The sequence below is a fragment of the Panthera onca genome, chromosome D3, assembly GCF_046562875.1.
Source record: "Panthera onca isolate mPanOnc1 chromosome D3, mPanOnc1 haplotype 2, whole genome shotgun sequence".
Lineage (NCBI taxonomy): Eukaryota > Metazoa > Chordata > Mammalia > Carnivora > Felidae > Panthera > Panthera onca.
The window spans coordinates 67,673,322-67,691,634 of NC_138350.1; the positions used below are offsets into that span (position 1 = coordinate 67,673,322).

The 18,313-nt window shown below is 52.5% G+C and overlaps 1 protein-coding gene and 1 long non-coding RNA gene across 12 annotated transcripts in view; one reads left to right on the forward strand and one right to left on the reverse strand.

Annotated features, from left to right (window-relative positions):
• Positions 1 to 18,313, forward strand: part of CTIF (cap binding complex dependent translation initiation factor) — a 292,923-nt gene that overhangs the window by 108,282 nt on the left and 166,328 nt on the right. For all 10 annotated transcript variants that reach the window (XM_078435265.2, XM_078435261.2, XM_078435259.2 and 7 more), the window contains 3 exons: positions 2,956 to 3,029; positions 4,270 to 4,374; positions 9,599 to 9,674. In XM_078435265.2, the coding sequence (XP_078291391.1) occupies positions 2,956 to 3,029; positions 4,270 to 4,374; positions 9,599 to 9,674 (255 nt within the window). The remainder of the gene's footprint in view (positions 1 to 2,955; positions 3,030 to 4,269; positions 4,375 to 9,598; positions 9,675 to 18,313) is intronic.
• Positions 1,472 to 18,302, reverse strand: LOC132665986 (uncharacterized). 2 transcript variants are annotated; one of them, XR_009604397.3, is made up of 5 exons: positions 18,237 to 18,302; positions 15,149 to 15,286; positions 13,897 to 14,169; positions 6,717 to 6,821; positions 1,472 to 1,599 (listed from the first exon to the last, which is right to left on the reverse strand). It is a non-coding gene; the product is annotated as an uncharacterized LOC132665986 (long non-coding RNA). The 2 variants fall into 2 exon arrangements; XR_009604398.3 differs by lacking the exon at positions 6,717 to 6,821 and having other exon boundaries at positions 18,237 to 18,300.

Genomic DNA, 18,313 nt, shown 5'->3' on the forward strand with positions numbered 1-18,313 from the left:
TGTCTCCTGCCTGGTGTCTATGAAGGTCCAAGCGCTTGGGCCCCTCCGCTGGGTGCTCCTTGCCTTCAGATTGATTAAAAGCTGGAATGCACCCGCAAACTGCTCTCTCCCTGGAAACTAGGTTGGTTTCCACGTAAGAGGCTGGTGAGTCAGGCATGCTGAGTACAATGCAGGCAGGGAGGAGAGCGTGCTTACCAACTCTGACCAACTGGAAGACGAGGAAAATCAAAGACAAAACCAAACCCCAAAATCATGGGGCTTCTTTGTCAAGGTGCTGGTGTCTCTGCTGGGAGAGGCAGAGGTGGAGTCATTGAGCCTGGTTCGGGTTCCTTTCTAGTCCACTGGGGCTTTGTCCAGCAGTCTCTGGGGTGATGTTGGCTGTGGTCTGCAGGGGAATCGCCACCAGGGAGGATAGAAGATGGGACTTTTCACGGGCTGGCTCCTGGGGATGTGGATGCTGGGAGGTCAGAGACTGGCCTGAGCCGGCATGGGCTGCTCTGTTTGCAGGATGCAGGAGACCCTACCCCCTCAGGTGGTTAGTGTGGCTGTGAGGATGTGAGAAGGTCCTGGGGTTGGTGTGGGGGACATCTGCTGACTGCAGGAGGAAGGGACATGACTGACCACCCTCAGAAAGGGAGTTTTTAGAGGGGTGGATGGTCGATCGCCATATTATTTTGCGAGGGCTGCTTGATTCCACACTTCTGACCCCCAAACTGGCTCAACCTAGTGAAAGGTATTATCAGTCCTATAGTGCTGGAGTCCAGAAGTCTGAAATGAGGGTGTGGGGAGAGCCATGATCTCTGTGAAGTCACCAAGGAAGGATCTGTTCCAGGCCTGTCTCCCAGCCCGCAGTGGTTCCCTGGCTTGTGGCAGCGTGACTCCAATTTTCCATGGCATCCTCCCACTGTGCATGTCTGTCTCTGTGTCTAAATGTCCTCTTTTTATAATGGGACCAGTCATATTGGATGAGGGCCCACCCATATGACCTCATCTTAACTAACTCCATCGGCAACCACCGTATTCCCAAATAAAGTCACATTCTGAGGTACTGGGCATTAGGACTTCAACATGCGAATTGGAGGGGGGCCACAATTCAACCCCAACAAGCACCGAGGAGCACTTGTGGGGCCCCTAGTAGGCCCTGGCCAGGACTGTGTGGGTGATCCTAGACACTCTCTGGGCTGCTGTGCCCCCTGTGCAAAGCCAGAGGCCCTGAAGCTCCCCATAACGCCCTGTTGGGTCCTGCCTTTCCCTCATGCTGTCCCCTTTGCCAGAATGACCCCTTCCCTGCTTTTCTCTCTGCTTGCCTCACTTCCATGAGTCCTTGCGTCCCCCGCTCAGGAGGAGTCACCAGCAAAGTTGCCTGTGGTCCCGTTACAGGCAACGGGTCTGTTGCCTCTGGTCCCGTTACGGCTCCTTGAATCAATGCACATATCGCACTGTCTTGTAATTATTTATTACATGTGCGTCATTGCACACCTACCCCTCTTTGCAGGCAGGGCCTGTGACTCCTCCACTTCTGTGTCTTCAGTGTCTGCCTAGGCCTAGGCCCGTGGAAAGGTCTCAAACGAAGATCATCCAGTGTAGGAGCTAGTGGACCTGAGAAGTGGTAGGTTTGGGGACAGATCAGTCCTAAAAACAAAGACTGGGGATACTATCAGGAATCTAACCAGGAAGTCCTAACACACATGGACAAAAAGTATACATATTACGTGCATACAGTTCAGTGGGTTTTCACAAGCTGAGCACACAAGCACCCAGATCAAGAAACAGAACATTACCAGCACCCCCCGCCCAGGACCCTCCTGGGACGCCCCCCTTCCTGAATTCTGTCTCCACAGATTAGTTCGTTGGCCTGTCGTTGAACTTTATATCAATTGAATCATGGAGTTGGTACTTTTTTTGTATTTGGGTTCTTTTGTTCTTCTTTACATTTTGGGGCTTATTAATGCTGTTGTAGGTTTTAATTTGTTTATTCTCCCTGCTGTGCGATATTCCAGTATGTGAATATGCCATAATTTGCATGTCTAGTCAACTGCTGGGAAGCATTTAGGTGGCTTCCAGTGTGGATCTATTGTGAGTAGTGCTGCTCTGTACTTCTGTGTGCTTCGTACTGTTGGTGAACGTCTGTGCACGTTTTGGTTGTGTTTATACCTGTGAGTGATGTCCTGGGTCATAAGGCATGCACATGTCCAGCGGTCCTGGAGGTGAAAGTCTTGATTTTAAAGAGTGTGATGATGAAAGCAGACTAGGGGTAACGAGGGATGGAGGGCATTAGGAGTAAGGCAGGTTGTCAGAGAACTTGGGGAGATTGTCAGCCAAGGGGCGGAGAAGCCAAACGATAGAAACTGGACGAAATAAAGCGCTTTCTGTATGTCTATGGGATGGATCGTGTAGGGGACATTGGAGGACAAAGACTGGAACGGGGTTTGGAGAATTTAGACAATTAGAGAATTAGAGAATTTAATCACTGGTATAGCCTTGGTCAGTGGGGGCTTCTCAGGGCTGCCTGATTTTGAGAAGTGGGGCTTAACTCCAGGGAAGTCAGCCTTCCAACACGGACCTGCCAGTGTGTCTGGCTTTCCAGAGCCTCTGCCTGGGAAGAAGCCACTGCCATCCAGCTGGCAGTGGACTCGGGAGCCATGGGCGGGGGACAGCAGAAACCCAGGCTATTTCTGTACCTGATGGTATAGCTCTATGTCTGACATACACAACGGTGAGGGCCTGTACCTGGGTGGGGGGCCGGGGGGCAGTGGTCCTCGTGACTTACTGGGTGCACTGGCCAGGATGCTCACTCCAGTGGCTCTCTCCGGCCTACAAGCTGCCCAAAATGACCAACCGAGGGAAGAGAAGGAAGGCCTCTGCAGCCTTCTCTGGGATTAGGACTTTGGCCACGTGTTCTCAGTGTCCTGACCAAGCAAACAATGTCCCCTTTTTTCATCCCGTCTCTTCCAGAATGGCAGCAAAGACAACTCTCTGGACATGCTGGGCACGGATATCTGGGCTGCCAACACCTTTGATTCCTTCAGGTAAGCCTTTCTTCCTCTTGTCTGTGGCATATGCCTCGGGCTGGGACCCCAGGTGCTTGTCCTTATAGAAGAAGCCCCATGGGGTCTTTGGAAGTTGAGTAAATGTTGAACGTTCTTTGATCAAGAAGTGGAGAGAAACAAAGAGGGGGTGAGGTAGCCCGGATGAGGCAGCTGAGGAAGGAGGTCAGAGAGAGAGAGAGAAAGATCAAAGGAACGAAAATGAGAGGAGACCATCCAAGAGGAGGAAGAGGAGGCAGAGAGAGGGTCGAGGGGAAAGAGAAGACAGACACTAACAGTCTAACCACAGGGGAGAGGGAGAGAAGGCAAAGGGATGGGCTGACTGGTGGTTGGAAGAGCAAAGGAGAATGGCACATGGTGGACACCAGGCCACCCATGTGAGAGCCGGGGACAGACGGCTGTGGCTGCAGATACTTCCCCTCACCTGAGGTCGTAGGGTTTGGGGGCCGGGGGGTGGCTGCAGAGAGGTCTGGAGGAAGGAAAGGTGGTCAGTAGCTCAGATTCTAGAAGGTTCCTGAAGGGCCAGGTCGGAAGAACAGGTGTTGGCCAGGGTTCCTCAGTAGGAGGAGGTGGTGCCCCGAAAGGTTTGCTAATGGGTGCCTACCATATGTTCACTCCCCTGGGGAGTGACGGCTTGGGGCTATGGATGGGCAGGGGCCCTTTAGCTCCCCTCCGCCCCTGGCCTTGGAGCCGGCCAACGCTGGGCGCGCTCCAGGCACATCCGTGGCTCAGACTCAGGCTTTCCCAGAATGGAAGCACCTTTGTCTCCTGGGTCTGGGACTTTGTGGGGCTCAACCTCCCACCCCACTGACTTGCCTTATGTACCTCACAGCTGCCTGGCCACCATTTTGAGCTGCCATCGGAAGCTCTAGTGACAGATGTTTGGCCTCCTTTGTTTCCAGCCTTCCGGAAGGAAGCTCTGAAGTGTTTTAGGGGGGCCTCCGTAGAGCAGGCATCAGACTGACATGCATTGCTGTACAGCAGGGTTGAGGAAAGGGGAGCCTCCTGCCCCACTATCTGAACACAGAGCTGACACCGCCAGCTCCATTCTGAGGGAGGGGTCTCTGTCGACCCTACCCTCGGCTGGTGGGTGTCCTCCCCAGCCTGCCCACCTCTTTGTGAAGACGCTCCCTGCCAGGCTTGTGCCCAGCTGTCTGGTGCCATGGGTAACTGGGCTGGTCTCCCCCTTGCCTCACATTTCTCACCTTTTCTCGCCCTCTAGTGGTGCCACCTGGGACCTGCAGCCCGAAAAGCTGGACTTCACGCAGTTCCACCGGAAGCTGAGACACACGCCCAAGCCGACCCTGCCACACATCGACCGGGAAGGGTAAGGGGTGACCAGGGGCTTTTATACAGGGGTGGGTAGGGTTACAGCTGTCCCGGGGCAGAGAGGGGCCCTTCCCTGGGCGGGCAGGCATCTCTGCTGCACTGGGAACACACAGGTGGCTGGTGTCCAGAGAGGCTCTCCACCCACAACAGGTTCCCAGGGGACGTTGGTGCTGCTGGTCCAGGGGCCCCACTTTGAGAACCCCTGGTGTAGTGTTTGATTTTATACCGGGCTGTCTCATCTTCTCAAGTTTATTTTGGAGAGAGAGCGCGTACGTATGTGAGTTCGAGCAGGGCAGGGGCTGAGAGAGAGGGGGAGAGAGAGAATCCTGCAGGCTCCGTGCTATGGAGCCCAGCACGGGCGGGGCTCAGTGTCACAAACCACAAGACCCTGACCTGAGCCAAAACCAAGAGCCGGATGCTCAACCCACTGAACCAACCAGGCGCCCCCCACATTAACCATTTTAAAGTGTTCAATTGCGTGTCATTTCATATTTTCATAATAGTGTGTAACTATCCCCTCTACGTAGGTCCAAAACATTTTCAACCCCCCCAGAATAAAATCGATGTCCCCTAAGCGGTGACTCCCCATTTCCCTCTTATTCCTGGCAACCACCGATCTGCTTTCTGTTTCTGTGAATTTCTCTCTTCCGGTTATTTAGAGGAGTGGGATCATATGTGGCCTTTTGGGCCTAGCGTCTTTCACTCAGCATAAAATTTTGAGGTTCGTCCACACTGTGGCATGTATTTCATCATGTGGGTCTGTCACTCTTTGTCCATCCATTCATCTGCTGATGGGCATTTGAGTTCTTTCCACGCTTTGGCTATTGTCAATTACTCTGCTATGAACATTCGTGTGCAAGTATTTGTTGAGTCCCTATTTTCAACTCTTCCGGGTAGGTGCCTGGGAAATGGAATTGCTGAGTCACATGGTCCAATTCTGACACCAGTTCTGATGTGTGTGGGTTTTTTTCCAACGCCACCAAGCAGTTTTCTGATACCAATCGAGTGTGTGCAATTCAACTCCGTGCTGACACCATTGACCTAGAAACAGCATCAGACCCCCCCAGGTTGAGGGCTCAGTCCTGCAAATCGACCCCTCTCCCCATTGCAGACGCCAGTCCAAAGTCCAGTCTGTCACCTGTGCTTCAGATGTCCGACTGTAGGTTGGGGGTTCCAGCGACCCCCCTCCCTGGGCTCTATTAATTTGCTAGGGAGGCCACAGAAGTCGGGAAGACATGGTACCCGCTGGATTACGAGTTTATATCGAAGGATAGAACTCAGGAATAGCCAGATGGTGGAGACGCATCAGACAAGGGATGGGGAAAGGTGCCAACTTCCATGCCCTCTCCAGAGTGCGCTCTTCCAGAATCTCCTGTGCTCACCAACCCGGAAGCTCTCCAAAGCCCCTCCTTTGGTTTTTGTTTTTGTTTTTGTTTTTGCTTTTGCTTTTGCTTTTGGTGGCTTCATTACACGGGCATGATTGAGCAAATCATTATTGGCCAATGATTGAATCTCTAGCCCCTCTCCTCTCCCTGGAGTCAAGAGTTGCGACTGAAAGTTCTAACCCTCCAATCACGCGATTGAACCGGCTCCCTCCCGTAGATTCCCTAGGTGGTTTTTCAACAGTCGCCTCATTAACATAACAAAACGCAACTTTGTCTTCTGTCCTCACTTAGGAAATTCCAAGGATTTGAGGAGTTCTATACTAGGACTGGGGACAAAGACCAAATATAGCTTGTATGAGTCACAGTATCACACATGGTAATTCCATGTCTTAAGTTTTTGTGGAACTATTTCGCCAAACTATTTAGCACAGAGGCTGAATGTCTTATATTCCCACCAGCAGTATACGGGGCTTTTCCACATTTTTGTCAACACTTGCTGTTCTCCTCTTCTTTCTTAGACTGACGGCTTTTACTTTTCCTTCCAGTCCCTCCCTGTCCACTCTCACCTCCCGTCACTTCACATCTAAACGTGACTGATATTGTTGGTTGTATTAAACATAACTGCGTCTCACCTGCTCCCCACCCCACCCTAGTGGGCACCCCCTCTCTGAGCACCCTGCTCCCACCAGCGCAGAGTCGTGAACAAAAAGCCTGGGGAGGGAGAGGCTCTTGTCTCTATTGTACAGTTGGGAGAAATGCATTTCAGACATGCCCAGGAAGAGCCATGATTTAAGGCCTTCTGATGCCATCTAAGGCCCCGGTCATCACACCAGAGTATCCGTGAATCAGTTTGACCCCCTTAAACTTTCATGCAAAATCATGCGTTTGTGTATATTTTTCTGGGGAGAGACCCACCACGTGCTTCATACTCTCCCAGGGGACCCCAGCCTCTCACCACGGCTCCCTTTTCCATCGTCCTGTCTGTGTGGGATCTGCCAGAATTCCCGAGGTCACTTTTCCTTGGGTGGTGAGGGGAGATGGCCTTCAGCATGGAGGGACCCTGTTGGAATGAGAGCATAGGTGAACCCTGGCCTCCCCAGGTTCCTAGGGGATCCTGGGTTCAGCACCCGGTGGCCTCCTTGTGGTTAAGGCAGGAACTCTGTCACCCTCAGAGTCCAGCCATGCTGGGGATGCACTCCACGTGCCCAGCCACTGCAGCATCCCTCGGAAGCAGGGTACCTCTCGGTTGCCAAGGCTTCCCGCAGCCCATGTTTCCATGGAGGGACAGAAATCAGAGAAAGCTGTTGCCTTGGAAACCCTGTAGGAAGCAGTGACTCAGCTGGTCTGTAGCAACCTTTTGCCCTCTGTACCTGCAGTCCTCCCAGGGAGCTCTGAATCCCAGAGGACGGGTCTTGGGGGACAGCAGCGCTCCCTGCACACGGCCCCCTGCTGCCCCCAGGAGCTGCTGAGGTGAGGATAAAACGCTGCGCCTGTGCTGTGCTAGGCTGGCGTCTAACGCATGCTTGGAGCTCAGGGCAGCTAGGAGTCCGGAAGTGGGGGGATAGCACACAGGACCTGGGGGAGAGGGCGTCAGCTGTTCCATTCGGCCCACAGTCCCCAGCTTTCTCCTCTCCCGTTGCCAAGGTGCATATGAAATACAGATGCAAGTCATTGGTACCTTCACGGGCCAACCTGTAGTTAAAAGGTGGTTGGATGTTTCCAGAGGTTGGTCTGCCTCTTTGTCTGCAGCCCAGCACATCAAGAGGCTGGGGTGGGGGTGGAGGGTAGGGGCAGAGGGGGTAAGAACTCTCTTTCCCCACGTGTCCTTCCCACCTTCCTTCTACCCCTTCCTCCCCAGCTCCACCTCCTGGCCTTCTAGCTCCATATTCCCCCTTTACCCATCCCCTTTACACCCCCACCCCCACCCCACCCCAGTGGCAGGAATGCTGACATCCCAGCTGGCAACATACATGGGCTTAGCTCCAGGCCATTGCCCCGCTACCCTCTGCCCAGGACATTCTCCAGGATTCTCTGCTTAGCCAGCTCATGACCCACCTTCCTCCTGCCCCAGATCATTCTGGATGCTTCTGGATGTTCTGGGCAGCACTCCTCTGGGTTCAGTCTATGCCTTGTTTACACTGGGGTAAAGCCCAAGCCAGAGACCACGCGGAAGCTCTTGTCAAAAGGGGGGTATAGACTGCATCCTCCTGCCCTCTTCCACTCCAGCCTTGGTGGGTTATGTGGCCACCCCACCTCCTCTGTCCCTAAGTCTTTCATAACACTTATCTCATGCTGCCCCCTACTGGTGGTCACCACCTTGTCAGTTGAGTTTAGGACGTGTTTCCGAAGAGCTGTTGCGTTCTGGAGGACAGGAACCACAGCAGATTTATTTTCCATGACTCCCAGGGAGGTTGACAGGGCCCAAAACACAAGAGATGCTCGGCAAATATTGAACAAATAAATCCTCTAAATTTTGAGAGTTGCCTTAATGCTGCAGCTGGAAAATGCTGCCGCCGTCACGCTGGGCAGCCCTCACCATGTCTGGGTCCATAGTCACACCAATGAGAGCAGTGATCACTGATCCATCCTGGGCACTGTTCCAAGTGCTGGCCTCGTGTTATTGAAAACTCACCACAACCTAGGGAGGTAGGAGTGCTATGGTCTTCACCTAGACAGGTGGGGAAACTAGGAGGCACAAAGAAATGAGCAACTTGCGTGAGCCTGGGTCAGCTCCAGAGTCTAGGCTCTTAATCCTTCCCTGGGGCAGCAATTAACAATAGTAGCGGTAAAATACTAACAAAAGAGTAACAGTAATGCTAGTAAGATAGTTGTAAACAGGACTAGTACTGGCAGAAGTAGTCCTCGTGGAACTAATATATTTACGCTATTACTTACTTTACTACACTTGCATGCCATTATTACCCATATTTACCATTAAACATGGTATGTAAATATGGATATATACATGGGTGTGCCTGTGTGTGTGTGTGTGTGTGTGTGTGTGTGTGTGTGTGTGTGTGTATCAGCTACATTAATCTCATCCTCCTACCACCCCATGATGTTATACACTACTAACGATCTCCATTTGACAAGTGGGAAAACCGAGGTCCGGAGACGTTAAGTGACTTGCGTAGGGTCACCCAGTTAGTAAGGGACGTAACGGGTTCCAGCCTGGCAGTCTGATTCCAGAGTCTGCACCTTAAGTATGCAGAAGACATGGGTGCTCGATGGCGAGTTGGGGTCAGCGTCTCTGGCCTGATGGTATGTCTGCCCACAGAGGGCGTAAAGACAAAGCATCGGTATCTGAGTGGGCTTGCTGGACTGGCCCAGAGTCAGGCCAAGGAGGGAGAAATCCCTGTTGCGGGCCTGTGTGACCTCAAGAAAGTTGCTTGGTCTTTCTGTTCACTCATCGCCCCTTTGGTGTAATGGGGCGAGATGATGACGTTTTGCAGGAGCTGTGACGGGTTTTGGGGTATTCATCAACAAGGAGCTTATTAGCGTCTTTGCCTGGAAGGGTCGAGGGGAAATCTGGTACCTCTGTCACCTCCCTGGGGGGTCGGATGTCACCTTAGTGCCCCCTGCCTCTGGACTGCTCCCAGAATGCCCGCCTGCACGAAGTCCTTCGTTCTGCAGGCAGGGCCCGTGTTGCCAGGCCTGGGGAAGGAAAGCATGTTTCTCCAGAGCTGTTTGCTCTGGGTGGGACAGGCTGATCCTACAGGCCTGGAGGTGGCAGGGCCGGGTGTCTCCTGGCCATCCCTGCCCTTCCTGCTCGGCGGGCTGGGGTAGGATGCGTGAACATGCCGACTCTTCAATGCCTTTCTGTCTTTTCTGGCCCAGGTGTGGAAAGGGGAAGCTAGAAGACGGGGACGGGATCAACCTGAATGACATTGAGAAGGTCCTCCCGGCCTGGCAGGTAGGTGCAGGAGGAGAGTCCCCAACCTTCCAGCCAGGTCCCAATCTTCAGCCTGGGCACAGCCTGGGTACCCCCTTAGCCCCTTCCTCCAGCAGGGTGTAACTGGATGTACTGCAGTGGGAGGGAGGCAGGGGTGGGTGCCTGACGAGGCCCAGGGCGTCCCATCGTGATGTGTGTGTGGTGGCACACTCTCTGCACTGGTGGCGGGCCCGACATCCCCCAGAGGTGAAATGGGGCCATGCTGTGGCAACTCGGCGCACTTGTCCAAGTTTTTTGTCCCTTGACCTGAAATCTCTGCCGGTGTGGCCTCCCGCGGTGTGTTCCTAGGACGGGCAGGGCTGCTGGGATTGCCAATGTGGTTGGGGCTATTTTTAGGCTTTTGAAAAGTGGAGATGTCCTGCCAGCCTCCAGGTGTCTGCTGTGCTTGCTGATTTTGTCATCAACTGGGCTCCTTTCCCTGGATCGAGCCTGGCTCCGGGACAGTAGGATTCACTCAGCAAAGAGACGGCAAATCTGGGTCTTGAGATGCTTCTGGTGCTGGTCTTTGGGCAGAAACAGTGGGAATCTAGCTGCATCCGAGTATGGGGGTGGGGCCTGCCACAGCAGAGTGAGAGTCGCCCTCCTAGGTGACAGAGCCTTCCTGGTCAGGGACCTGCCACCACACTCACCACGTCACCCTGTCCTTTTCTCTACTGAACCTCGTGTCATTTCATCTGCTCCCATGGCTCACCAAACTCTGCCTATTTTTTTTTTAAGTGTTTCTTCTCTGTGTGTTTCATTTTGGATACTTTCTATTGCTGTGTCTTCAGGTTCACTACTCTTTTCTTGCAAAGTCCAACCCTACTGTTAATCACATCAGTGTATTTTTCATTTCGGATGTTGTCTTGTTCATGTCTAGAAGTTCAGTTTGGATCTTTTTGTCCTCTCTCTCTTCCATTTCTCTCTTCTTCATGTTCCTGCTTTCCGCTCTCTCCTTGAGTATATAGGATCGATTTATAATGACTTTTTTAAGGTCTTTCTCTACTAATTCGGTCACTCATGTCATTTCAGTGTCTACTTCTATTAATTGATTTTTTCTCTAGATATAGGTCATATTTTTCTTTGCATGCCTGGTGATTTTATATCAGATACCAGGGATTAGGAATTTTACATTGTTGGGTGTCTGATTTTTGTTAGTATCCATTTAAATATTTTGGGCATTGTTCTGGAACACAGTTAAGTTACTTCAGAACAGTTTGATCTTTTCACAGCTTGCTTTTAAAGCCTTTGTTAGGTGGGGAGCCTTTAGTCTGGGACACATTTTGATCCACTACTGAGTCAATACCCTTCTGAGATTGCTACTGAGAACCTTGTGTATTAGGAGGTGTTTCTACCTCATCTGCTGGGAACTATTTCTAGCCTTGTATGATCTCAGGGGATGGTTCCATCTATTCCTTTCAGAAGGTTTTCTACTGGCTCTGGAAGTTTCCTCGTACACATGCACAAATCAGTGCTCAGCCAAAGACTCAAGGGTCTGCGGATTTCTGGATTTCTCTTCTCTGGTGTCCTGCCTTGCAAATTCTCGTTGTCTCAGACTCCCTGAATTTTAAACTCTATCCCCTTAACTCATTGAGACCACTAGGCTCTCTATGTGTTAAGACTGGAAACCCTCTTTCAGGCACCAGGCTGGGACATACATAGGGCTCACCTCATTACAAAGGGAAATGTGGTGGCTTAATGGTGGAGAAACCTGGAAGAGCCTAATCTGACCCTATGATGAGGTTAACATCATTAGCGACAGGTTAGGTAGACACCATGTGCTGTCTGATGTGCCGCATGGAGAAAACCCAACACCCTTTCTGGGGTTTTCCTGCCGAGAAAGCACAGCCTGACTCTGGTCATAAGGAAACAAATGTAGGGAGGATTCCCTAAAACTTGGACAGGAAAGACAGGAAAAGACTGTGGAATCTTCCAGGTTGGAGGGGACTAAACAGAGAGACTACATGCAATATGTGTTCTTCGCTGAGATCCTGGACCAGAAGACTTTGTTGGATGGTTAGGGAATGTGAATGGGGTCTGTGGGTGGGGCGGTAGTGTTACCTGGGCATCAGTGTCCTGACTTGAAGGGCTGTATGATGGTTATATAGGCAAGTGCCCTTGTGTTGGGGAAATACACACTAGAGTACTCGAGGGATATGGAGCTTCATGTCTGCAGCCTGTCCTCGAATGTTTTGAAAAAGAAAAAAAATAACGAGTATGTAGATCCATAGCTGTGATGAAGGGCAAACGTGGTGAGTAGTAAGTCTGGGAATCTGAATGAGGAGCGGAGGGAAATTCTTTGTACTGTCCTCACAACTGTCCTGTACGTTTGAGAGACAAAAGAATCAATATCCTCAGCCACGGTGTGTAGGTCAAATAGCTATAGGGGCGCCTGGGTGACTCAGAGGGTTAAGCACCTGACTTCAGCTCAGGTCACGATCTCGCGGTTTGTGTGTTCGAGCCCCACGTCGGACTCTGTGCTGACAGCCCGGAGCCTGGAGCCTGCTTCAGATTCGGTGTCTCCCTCTCTCTGCCCCTCCCCCGATCATGCTCTGTTTCTCTCTCAAAAATCAATAAACGTTAAAAAGTTAAAAAAAAAAATTACCACTGCTAATGTAAAGCTAGCTTTGGTGCAAAAGATAAAAGGGTAAAGTACTCAATAATTACTATGTACTGCTCCATTCCTAAATGTTCACAGCATTCATTATTGAGAGGGAGACTATATTTGAGAGACACAGATCCAGGGGAGGATCCCGATTCCCCCTGCCCTAGGTGAGGTGCTGAGCCCTCGATGGCCTTTGAGCCAGCAGCCTGTGGCATCCTGGCTGGAAAGGTAACAGGTCTGACCATTTTTCTCCTATTTGATGCCTGTCCCCTCACTCAGAGCAAAGCAGAGGGCCTTTCGTTCCTGCTCAAAGGGCAAGGAGGGCTGGGCCCGTGGCTGGCAGGGGGGCAGCAGAGCTCAGGGGTTAAGGGTTAGTGTCTGGACCCCAGACATGGACCTTAGAGAATCCTGGCCCTGCCATGGACTAACCAAGGAATCGAGCTAGTTACTTACCCTCACTCTGCCTCGGTTTCCCCGTGTCAAATGATGATAATGACAGGATCCACCTCATGGGGTTGTTGCAGAAGATTGAGTACCTGAGTTCATGTGAAGCTTTGGGAAAAATACCCGGTGCATAGTAGGTGCTCCCTCCCTCTGACGGTGGACTCCCATAGCCTGGTTAGGAGCAGGGAGAGGGGGCGGATCCCTGTACCGCATCCCCACCCTGTGTACCTTTCCTAAGTGGCATCCTGGGTAGTGGTGGTGCAGAAAGATTGCACTAGAAGTCAGGAGGATCAAGCTGTGGACCTCTGCCCCGGAAACGCTGCTAAGCATGGGGAGTGGTGGTGGGGAGACTGGAGAAGCAGGCTCAGGGGCCACTACTTAGACCCGCCCAGAACTGCTCTGCCGGCATCTCTAACCCAGTCTGCTGGGAATGGTTTCTCTTGAGGAAACGGTTCTGCTCCTTGACAAATTGTGAAAATCCTCAGGACAGGGTTCCCCTCAGGCTTCACGTTCTAGGCTTTCTCTCTTCCAGGAGCAATACATCAGCAGGCACTCCTAGTTCTCGAGGGCTACGTGTGACACTTCAGCTCTTAGGGGCTGCTGGTGGTGGAAGCCTTCACCCCTTGCCTGTCTCTGTTTTCAGTGTGGAGCCACACAGCAGTAGCTCTCTGATTCTCGCGTGCACACGTGCCACTTTGAGTCAGCTTTGTGCCCAGAAAACCGTCAGCAGCGTAAGTCTCTACACCCACGGCTGTTGAACCTTGACCGCACATCAGAGTCACCTAGGAAGCTTTTACATCCACAGCCTCCTGGCCCTACCTAGACCCACTGCATGAATTATCTACTGCTGCCTAGTAAATAGCTCAACATCTAGCAGCTTAAAAAACACACACGGAGGGGCGCCCGGCTGGCTCCGTCGGTTAAGCGTCCAACTTCCGTTCAGGTCATGCTCTCGTGGTTCATGGGTTCGAAACCCGCGTCGGACTCTGTGCTCAGAGCCTGGAGCCTGCTTCGGATTCCTTGCCTTCCGCTCTCTCTGCCCCTCACCCGCTCGCACTCTGTCTCTCTCTCTTTCAAAAAATAAACACTAAAGAATTAAAACACACACACACACACACACACACACACACACACACACTGATTACCACAACATACTTTCAGACGGCCGGGGACCTGGGAGGAGCCTGGCTGGGGTTCTGGCTCAGGGTCTCTCCTGGACTTGTAGTCAGGCTGATGGCCAGGGTTGCAGCCATCTGAAGGCTTGGCTGCGGCTGGAGGGCCTCCTTCCATCCTGGCCCCCTCACACGGCTCCTTCACTTCCACCTTGGTTGTTGGCAAAAGGCTTCAGTTCCTTGCCATGTGGACCTCTTCATAAACTGCTTGAGTGTCCTCACACCCTGACAGCTGGCTTCCTCCAAAGCAAGTGATCTGAGAGGGAGAGGGAGAGAGAGAGAGAGAGAGAGAGAGAGAGAACGAGAACAGGTGAGAAGGGAGAACATCCAACACAGAAGTCCTTATCTTTTATAATGTAATCTCGGAAGTGACATGCTATCCCTCTGCCACATGCTATATGTCGGTTGCACACAGCGGTGCAGAAGGGACCACACAAAGGTGTGACTATCAGGGGGCAGGGATCATTGCGGCTGGTGACCACGTCTACTGAATCATACCCAGGAATCTGTATTTTTTTAGAGCATCACAACACACTCTGCACTCTTATCAGAATTATCAATAAGAGTTGAAATCCTAGTTATGGCTGACAATGCTCATGACGACCTCTTCTTGGGTGTTTGTATTTCATACGGGTACCGTTAGGACAAGGCTGACAGGCTTCCTGATCCCCAAACAGAGCTCTGGTGGTAGAATCTGAGGACCTCGGAGTGCATGTTGGGATGACTTCTCTGAGTTTTCCTAGTGTTCTTCAAAGCCCCTCACAAACAGAGCCGGCTGGTTGAGTTGTCCATCTTTGGGTCCTGAGGGTCAGCTAACCCAGCTATTGGCATTTGGGGTGGGACAAATCTTAACTGGATGAAACTGTCCAACGCAATGTAGGATACTCAGTGTTCCTAGCCCCAGACACTGAATGCTCGTCACTGGGGAGGGGTGACCAACCATGGTGATCACCAAAAATATTTCCAAATACACCAAGAGACACTGTGCACCCAGTGGGAGACCACTGAAGGGGAGAGAAAGCCCACCCATAGCCTGAGGACCCCCAGACCTCCCACAGAGGCTTGGGCCTGAGCAGAGATGAGTGGGCTACATACACTGTTTTTGACAAAAGTCAGTTTGAGGAGTAGAAGGAAACCTACATTAGGTACCCTCATGCAGTTAACCTCAACCGCAGTTCAGTAATTAACTTCAGTAGTTAACCTTATCTGAAGTTCCACTTTCCTCGGTCCGTTACCTGGGGTCGGCTTCGGCCAGGAGCAAATGATGCTCCTTCTGCTGTGTGGTCAGGAGATCAGTGGTGGCCTACCACTCCGTCACAGCACCTGCGTCATTTGTGTCGCTTCATGTCACCATGCAGGGGCCTTATCACCACCTGTCCTCAGAGGGAGGGTGAGTACAGGACAGTGAGATATGTTGAGAGAGACCCCACATTCACATAACTTTATTACAGATATGGGTTTTTTTTTAATTTTTAGAAAATATTTTTATGTATTTTTGAGACACAGGGAGACAGAGCATGGGCAGGGGAGGGGCAGACAGAGAGGGAAACAGAATCTGAAGCAGGCTCCAGGTTCTGAGCCATCAGCACAGAGCCCAAGGCGGGGCTCGATCTCACAGACTGTGAGATGACCTGAGCTGAAGTCGGCTCTACCGACTGAGCCACCCAGGCGCCCGTTTTTGTTTTTTTTTTAATGTTTATTTTTGAAGGAGAGGGGGACGGAGTGTGAGTGGGGAGGGGCAGAGAGAGACACACACACACACACACAGAATCTGAAGCAGGCTCCAGGCTCTGAGCTGTCAGCACAGAGCCCGACGCGAGGCTCGAACTCACAAACCGCAAGATCATGACCTGAGCCAAAGTCGGACGCTCAACCGACTGAGCCACCCAGGCGCCCCTATTACAGATATTGTTATAATCATTCTATCTTGTTGTTGTTGCTACTCTTTTACTGTGCCTCATTTGCAAATTAAACTTTATCATAGCGTGTATGCCCAGGAAAAAGTGTGTGTGTGTGTGTGTGTGTGTGTGTGTGTGTGTGTGTGTGTTTCAGTACTCTGAGGTTTCAAGGCTTTATAAGTCGTCATCGGGATCTTGGAATGTATCCCTGGTGGATGAGAGGGGACTACTTTCTTGCCTCCCTGCCTCACCAGGAGGAAAACAGAATAAAGGGAGAGACTGGCCTGCGATCACTGCCTACCTGGCCTCCATTTCCTCCACCCCACAAAAGGAGAAGCATTACACTTGCAGCCCGCTGTCTCCTCAGCATCTCCCCACACGATAGAGGCCCGGGGTTCCATCCCTGATCAAACTCCTTGTATATAGGAGCCTTTGTGATTTGCCCCGGCCCACCTGTGCCTTGCCCAGGTCAGAGTCCTCGTTCCTTGTCGGGGGAAGTCTGGGCTCTCTCCCTGCAGACTTCACCTCCCTCCTCAGTGCCGCTCCAGGAGTTGTTCCCTGGGACCTGAATGATGGCTGAGCACGGAGCAGAGCACCCCAGTGGTCCCCCCGACTTCATGACTGTTGTAGATTTCCAGGGAGCTCCGGCTTCTCTCTCACTGGGAGTTGCACACGGGGTACTTGTCACCGTGAGTGGTCTTAGGTAGGAGAGCCTCAGCCAGCTCAGATTCTGACACCTGGGTACCTGGCCAAACTCCCCTCCAGTCAAAGCTGAGGATTCTAACCCTGGTGACCCCACCTGGTCGTATTTCCACAGCGGGACCCTGGGGGACCCCTATTGCTGAGACTTCTGGGGCTGAGCCCCTGGAGGCACCCAAGGACCTGGGAGCAAGGCAGACAGGTGTCCACCTCTTCCGGGTATAGTTCTTCACCCATAAAAGTCACTTTGTTGGTTCATAAGGGCCGATGCTGGTGATACGGACTGTCCCTAAGGTCTGCCTCCCTGGAGCGGTGGCTGAGGGGGAGGGTGATAGCAGCCAGTTCGTCGCATCCACAAACACCTGGCAGCCCCCAGGGAGCTGAGGCTGGCGTTGTTCCCCACACTTCTGACTGGGGGGGGGCAGCTGGGGGCTCTGAGTGCAGTGACATGGGCTTGGGGGGTCATCCGTCATCGTTCTAGGTGGTAAAGCCATAGGGCAGGGCAGAAGCTCACACAGTTGGACCTAGAATGGAGTCCTGGGGGTCCCGCGTGCATTTTGGGGCTCTCCGTTGGGAACTGTGTGAGTGGAACGGGGTCAGCCGGCCCGCCATGTTGGCAGTGATGGGGTCACCGCAGCGTGGCCCCAACTCAGGAGTGTCAGGAGGCCATGCAGGGACACCGGCTGCACTGACATCTGCTCCCACTAGGGGACACCAGCGCACCACTCTGGAGGCTCCTCAGTGGGGTTTGCGCTCGCAAGTCCCTTGTCCCAAGCAGCCGAAGGTGTCCTTGCCCCCTTATTGGTGCTCAACATGCACCCTTGTCAGAAACGTGACCCAGCCCAATGCTCAGGCCCTTCCTCCCCAGAACAAGGGAGAGGATGAGGGGGTAAAGGAAATGGTCACACAGAGGTGTAGGGAAGTACCTGTTTGACCCAAACGTGCCCCACTCTGAAAAGGTCTGACATTTCTCGGGGGTCCTCCCCCTCCCCCGCAGGCCCCTGGAACACAGGCTGCTCCCAGGCAGGCACGCCCCTCAGCCTCTATCAGACGCCCAGACAGGGAGGGTGCCTTCCTGTGGAGTGAGGGGTGCAGGCAGCATTCCCTCCACACCAGAAATCTTGACCTGGGCCTGCAGGGGAGGCACCCAGTGGCGTGGGCCTTGGGGCCTCACAAAGCCTTGGCTCCTGCCCTTGGAAGAACAGACGCTGGCAGTCTGCACTGAAGGGAAAGGAGCTCTGTAATCCGAGCCAAGTTAAACTTGACTAAGTTCAATGTGAAAAGCAAGGGAATGGACTCCGAATAGGCCCGAGACCGCTGCCCAGACAGCGCCCCAAGGCTCCGTCACCTTGAGCTGTGGTAACGTGCTGAGCAGTTTCTCCTCAGCGGCTCCTCAGGTGACAGAGCACAGGCGACCCCACGGCCTCAGGACCCTGCAGACATGCTGCCTCCCTGCTCCCCGCGCGGCCCTGGAGGCTTCCATCTTCTACAAAACCCCAGTTGAAAGACCTTGTTCTTGAATTATCCTGCGTCTTGCCCAAGCCTTTCTTGCCATAAGGACATATTGTGATCATTTTTCTCGAATTCTGTCAGACAGACGTGATGTCCACTGCCTTCTGTCCGACAATAGGAACTACATAAACCCAACTTACTTCCCTGCTTGCCTTCCTGTTAGGAAATTTTGAAACTAAATTCTGTGTCTGTCTGCAGTTAATTATGAGCTCACCGTGACCTGGTCAGGTCCCCTGCTTTGATCCTCTGATGACTGACCCAGTTTAGTAGTAGATAATGTAGAATCCCACC